This window comes from Arvicola amphibius, chromosome 12, assembly GCF_903992535.2.
Source record: "Arvicola amphibius chromosome 12, mArvAmp1.2, whole genome shotgun sequence".
Taxonomy (NCBI): Eukaryota; Metazoa; Chordata; class Mammalia; order Rodentia; family Cricetidae; genus Arvicola; species Arvicola amphibius.
The window spans coordinates 87671788-87677787 of NC_052058.2; the positions used below are offsets into that span (position 1 = coordinate 87671788).

General features: G+C 48.3%; 1 protein-coding gene across 1 annotated transcript in view; it reads right to left on the minus strand.

Moving 5' to 3' along the window:
• Positions 1-5770, minus strand: part of Dstyk (dual serine/threonine and tyrosine protein kinase) — a 50049-nt gene extending 44279 nt beyond the window's left edge. The window contains 1 exon segment of the mRNA XM_038349627.1: positions 5335-5770. Within this exon segment, the coding sequence (XP_038205555.1) occupies positions 5335-5599 (265 nt within the window). The 5' untranslated portion in view covers positions 5600-5770.
• Between the last annotated feature and the right edge of the window lie 230 nt (positions 5771-6000).

Here is a 6000-nt window from a genome sequence, read left to right on the forward strand (position 1 = left end):
CATACCTTGATGGCACTCTGGTCTAGTTAGTACTGCGTGAAAATCATTCTCTGGGGCATGAAAATAATAATTGTGGATGGGGCATGGACTCTAACTTCAGCTCAACAAGGCACAGTCGCACAAGTCTACAGTCCCAGCTACTCATGAGGCTGGAATAGCAGGACCACGCAAGCTCGGAGTGTAAGAGAGGTGGAAAACAGGCTGAAGAGAAAATGGTGCACAAGCTATTATGCTCAGAGAGGCCAATTCTTAGCAAGTCTCTGATCAGCAAAGGTGGTCCCTAAAGCCCTGAGCCTCAGGAAGTAGGAACCAGGACCTGATGGTGGGCCACATTTTCTTCACTGAATGGGATAAGGTTTCCCACTACAGTAAATCATGGTTCTAAATTAGGACTCATTTGTAACGGGCTCTGTGAAGAGTGCATTTGAATTCCTAAGCCAGGTCAGGGAAGCACAAGGAGCCACAGAAGGACTGGACCTGAAGCCTGGAGACAGCAGCACTTTGTCCACCTTCATGTTTCTGTCTTCTTGCTTTCTCTCCCCTCCCCTCTAAGCCCATGTTCCCACTTGCTAATCCATTGTTCACCACACCCTCCCATGTGCAAGAGTCACATCTACTAGTATCTACACCGGAGCCAGTGTCCACTGTCTCTAGGTGTCACAACTTTGTAAGGTGGGCATTATCACTCTCGCATCATACAATGAGGTAAAGTGATCATTTTTTGTTTGCTGCTTCGACTTTTGAGACAGAGTCTCACTATGAAGCCCAAGTTAGCCTGGAACTCTGTATATAGCTCAGACTGATTTTGAACCTCAGATCTTCCTGCCTCAGTCTTCCAAGTGCTGGGATCACAGCTGACTACACTCTGTGATACAGACTTCCAGGACAGAGCCTGTTTTCAGTAAGTGTTAGTGCTTACTTGTAAAATTCTGGCAACCCATCTACACTAAAAGTGACAAAAAGAGGCCAAAGAATGCTGAGAAACACATCTATTAAATAACAAAAGCAAACAGCTATAAAAACCTAAGAATCAAAATTCATTTAAAAGGTCTATAATCTAGCCACTCTACCTTCCTGTTTTCCTGTTTACGTGTTACATGCGTATAAATTCTAGCTGAGATTATACCTCTGCAGAGGACCAAGCTAAGGCCCCCCAACACACACACAGAGGTTCTCTGTAATGATGACAATTATCATTAGTTTTTCTTAAGGGAAAAGTGTAAGCCAAAGTAGGGCCGTCTACACTAAGTAGTGCCGTACACCCACAGTCTCCGCCTTGGGAGGTGAGGCAGGGTTACAGGTTTGAGGCCAGCTTGAGCTCTTGAGACTCTATTGAAAGGAGAAAAAGAGGGAGAGAAGGACTGGTATCCACTCATCCAAGGAAAGCCAAATTTCTTTACTTGACCCTAACCCCCATATGTAGCATGCTGACTGCACATCCCAGGCACTGACGTGTCTATCTAACAACGGCTACTGTGGGGCCCAGTGCCGACCTGTAATCCTGGCACTTGAGATAGAGACACAGGGATCAGGAACAGAGGTGCTAAGGACTAGCCCAGACAACAGTGAGACTGCATCAAAAACAAACGGCAGCTGCTGCTTACTAGCACCTTAGCAGGCTGCCCTGAGTATGCACAGTACTAACTCCCAACAATCCCAGAGGTAAGGTCCATTACAACCCCCATCTCCAGATGAGGAAGCTGTGACACAACATAGCTATGATCAGTTAAGAGCGAAGGGAGGCAACACAGATGACAGCGTTCCAACCAGACATACATGAGTCATTCCCACTTCTTAAAATGGAGAGCTTTAAGAAAAACGGCAATAGCTAGGACCTCCACTGGATCATAAAATAAGACAAATATTTTCCCTTCTTCTGTTTTGTAATACTCTACCCTGCCTCACCTGAAAAGGGGTTCAAAGTCTTTATCTTGTTGCTTCTGAATGCTCTAGCACAGGAGAAGAAAAAATAAATGACAAAACCTTCAACAGACGGAGGGGTCTCTCCCCCTCAACAGACGGAGGGGTCTCTCCCCCACGGCCTCATGAGATGGCTGGGGTCTCTCCCCCACAGCCTCATGAGACAGCTGGAACAACAAAGGAAAAGTTGAATCAATGAGCCTTCTCTGACAGTTCTCTCTGTACACGTGAAGCTACTCTCAAAACCAGAACATTTCAAGTGTTCTACTTAGTTCGTACCACTACGATGACCACCACTACACAGCCCAGGCTGACGGGAACTCACAGTCCTCCCATCTCAGCCTCCTGGGCACTGGAGTTGTTGGCACGTGCTGCCATGTCTAATTCCATCTACATTTTTTTTCCTTTCTCCTTTTCTTTTGATGGGGGAGGAGCAGTGTGAGACAGGGTTTTGCTAAGTAAACCTGGCTGGTCTGGAACTTGCTTCGGAGCCCAGGCTGGTCATGAATTTAACAGAGACCCTCCTGCCAGTGACCCTTCTAGTGGCGTTCAGGGTTGGAACTACAGGCCCACACCACCCAGGAGAGCCTCATCCATACTTAACTTGTAACTCTTATGTTCTATACACGGACTTGAGTGAATTTATACCTATCAAAAATAAGAAGTGTTCTTTTGGAGTTCTTCCCAGTTCTCTGTAGTTGAAAGTGAATTTTTAAAAATGGTGTTATATGTTATGACAAATAGCATACAAAGAAATATTAAAAATTGTTTTATTATTGTTGCTATCTTTTTAGTCCAACAACTTCAAATATAGTTAGTCCCTGATTTTCAGTTGCTCAAATACACTGCATTAAACCGCGAAGGGCTTGTTAGGTTAAGAATTGAGGGCCTCTTTCCTCCATGTTCTGAGCACCTCTTAATTAGAAATTAACACTCACAAAAGAAAGTTGAGACAGCCCCCAGTGACTTTGACCTTAACAAAAAGCTCCAACTAGCACAAGGAGCTAACTGTCCTTTAAAGAGTGGTTCTACTTTCTAACACCTTTACCAGAATATCCGGACAACAGCATCCTTCAAGTAGACACAGAGATACTTAGAACCCTGGTGCAACCGCACCCCCGATGACTAGGAAGCATGGTATAAAACAAAATCAAATTGTTCCCCATCCTGTCAGCTGTGAGCTTCTGGCATTTTATTGAGATGGGTGCATTCCAAAGGGTGAAAAAGTTCAAATATGCAAAAGTTAGATCACAATGCAGTCAACCAGAAAAGCCAATTAAGCAAAAATACAGAGGTGTTTTTGTATGTCTTAGGTTTGCCTTGAAAGAAAACAAAAGTCAACCAAGATGCTTGAAAAATTTAAAGTCTCCATCTAAGTTAAATCCATCTGATTTTTTTGTAAAGTAAGAGCAGCAATAGAGGGCTTTTCAAGTAAAGCTACAGGAGGGTCTTCAGACGGAGGAAGTCGCTGCAGAGAATGCAGGGCACAACCTCTTCTGGACAGCAAGTCTCCAGGTGTGGCCAAAGCACTTCAGAAAAGGTAGGGATCACCCTAGTGCTTCTTATTCTGAGTTACGTGAGAACTTTCACCTGACAGTGGTGGTGCACGCCTTTAATCCCAACATTCGGGAGGCAGAGGCCAGCCTGGTAGACAGAGTGAGTTCCAACACAGCCAGGGCTGTCTCGGAAAACAAAACAAAACAAAACAAAAAGACAAAGAAGGAAAAAAATCTTTAAAAAAATACACATATTCCCAGCACTTGGGAGGCAGAGGCAGGCGGATCTCTGTGAGTTCGAGACCAGCCTGGTCTACAAGAGCTAATTCCAGGACAGGCTCCAAAGCTACAGAGAAACCCTGTCTCGAAAAACCAAAAAAAAAAAAAAAAAAAAAAAAAAAAAAAAAAAAAAAAAAAAAAAAAAAAAAAACACATATTCAACATCGGTGGCACACGCCTTTGATCCCAGAACTTGGGAGGCAGAAGCAGATGGATTTCTGTGAGTTCGAGCCCAGCCTGGTCAACAGAGAGAGTTCCAGGACAGCCAGGGCTACAAAGAGAACCCCATTTGGAAAAACCAAAAATAAACAAACATATATTTGGTGTGTGTGGTGTGTGTGGTGGTGGTGGTGGTGGTGGTGGTGGTGGTGGTGGTGGTGTGTGTGTGTGTGTGTGTGTGTGTGTGTGGTGGCCAAAGTCAACTTTCAAGAGTAGGTTCTCTCCTGATCAACTCAGGAAATCAGGCTTGGCAGCAGGTACATTTATCAGCTGAGTTATCTTGCTGGCCCAAAACAAGGACTCTTTAAAATGGCCTCTTGGGCAATGGAACAGTATCACTGAAGGCCCTGTCGGGACTCACCAGTCTCAGACAAATTTAAGATAGTAAACAAGCACCTAATATGAGTGTGGAGTCCAACTCACAAGTTCACCTTAAGTCCAAATTTGTCACCAACATCACATTTATAAAAGTGTTAATAAAACACCTGTATCAGATCCCAGCATCTTCGACTGTGGAATTAGACTCTTAGGACCCACCTACTCCGATGACACAACAGAGCCGTGAGACAGAGCCTGAGACACGGCATTTTTAATACACTCCTGAGGTTGCTTTAATCCACACTGCAGCTCGAGAATCACTAAATAAAAACTACGGGCATATCTGCTGTTATGCTGTCCCCCAAACCCTATCCATATGGAATGCCAGTGGCTTCTCCCTTCCTAACACAGCGGCTCCCCTCCAGTTCCCCGCCAATTGCAGTTCAACAGTAATCAAGGAGGATCAAAGATCTGGCAGTATTTAAAGTGATTTGGGACCTCTGACACATCCCAGGGGGAAAAAGATCAAGTCAAGAAGGGCAAGTTCTTTAAGGGCTCAGGACCGCCCCCCCTCCACCCCCAACAACAACAACAAAAAGTCTTCCTTAACTCTTTCACGATAAGCACAAGTAACATCTCTGGCCAATTAATTGCTGGCACCCATTAGATGTATTTTCCTTCGGCGACTCCAAATCCTATTTAGAGGACATCTTCACAGGGCTGCCTCTTGACTGGATTACAAGCATTTTACACTCCCAAACCCCACGCGTGCAAACATCCCAGTGCAGTCCCAAGGCGTCCAGGGACCCCAGGAACACCCAGCCTAATGCCTAACTGGGAGGACTCGGCCTCCTAACTGTGCACCCCCAACTCAAAGCAACTTTCCCACTCTCCGCTTAACCTTCTCGGGTTCTGCCTCCCTGTCTCGAGCCCTCGCCACCTCTCCCCAAGGATGTCCTTCCACTTCATCTCAGATCCCCGCGGCCCAGGCCCCGCGCCGCCCCGCGGCCCACTCCCACCCGCCGCCGCCTCCTGGGCTTGTTTTGCTGACAGGAGTGCCACCCTCCAATTTTCCTCTCTCCTTCGGGCCTGTTCTCCTTACCCGCTGGCAGCGGGGCTTCGGCGACGTCGCCGGCAGGGCCAAGCTCCGCCGCGCAGCCGCCCGCGGGGGAGGAGGGACAACTGTGACTGTGGGAGCACTTGATGTCGCGGAAGAACTTCTGGGTCTCTCGCAGGTTCTGCCGCAGCCGTCCCAGGTAGCGGCGGTAGCGGCCGAAGCCCCGGCACAGCTCGCGGATCATTCCGCCGCCTCCCGGGCCGGGGCCTGACACGGACTCGCCGGCCCACGGCAGTCCGTCGGCCTCCATCGCTCAGCCCGCTGTCTCCGCGGCTAGCTGCGCCGCTGGCCCGGCCCCCTCCGCCCGCCCTCTAGCGCTCAGCGAAGGCGGAATCCGCCTCCAGACGCCCCTGCCTGCACTCAACCGGGCCTCCAGCCTCCGTCACCGCCACCACAGAAAGTCAGGGCGCTCAGCGCTGGCCAGAACCTTTCTCCGCTCCCCCGCGGAGCGAGGGAAGCGCTCACCGAGGCACCGCCGTTGCGCGGGCTCCTGGGACTTGTAGTCAGGACTGGGTGGAATGCCACAACGCCCACGAGAAAGCGCGGGAGCGGGTGGACCCGACTGCTATCACTCTGTGCCTATACTCGTTTCGTTTAAAGTATATTCTTGCTCTGTACACAAGTCCCTAACGAAAGGCAAAAACAGTGGGG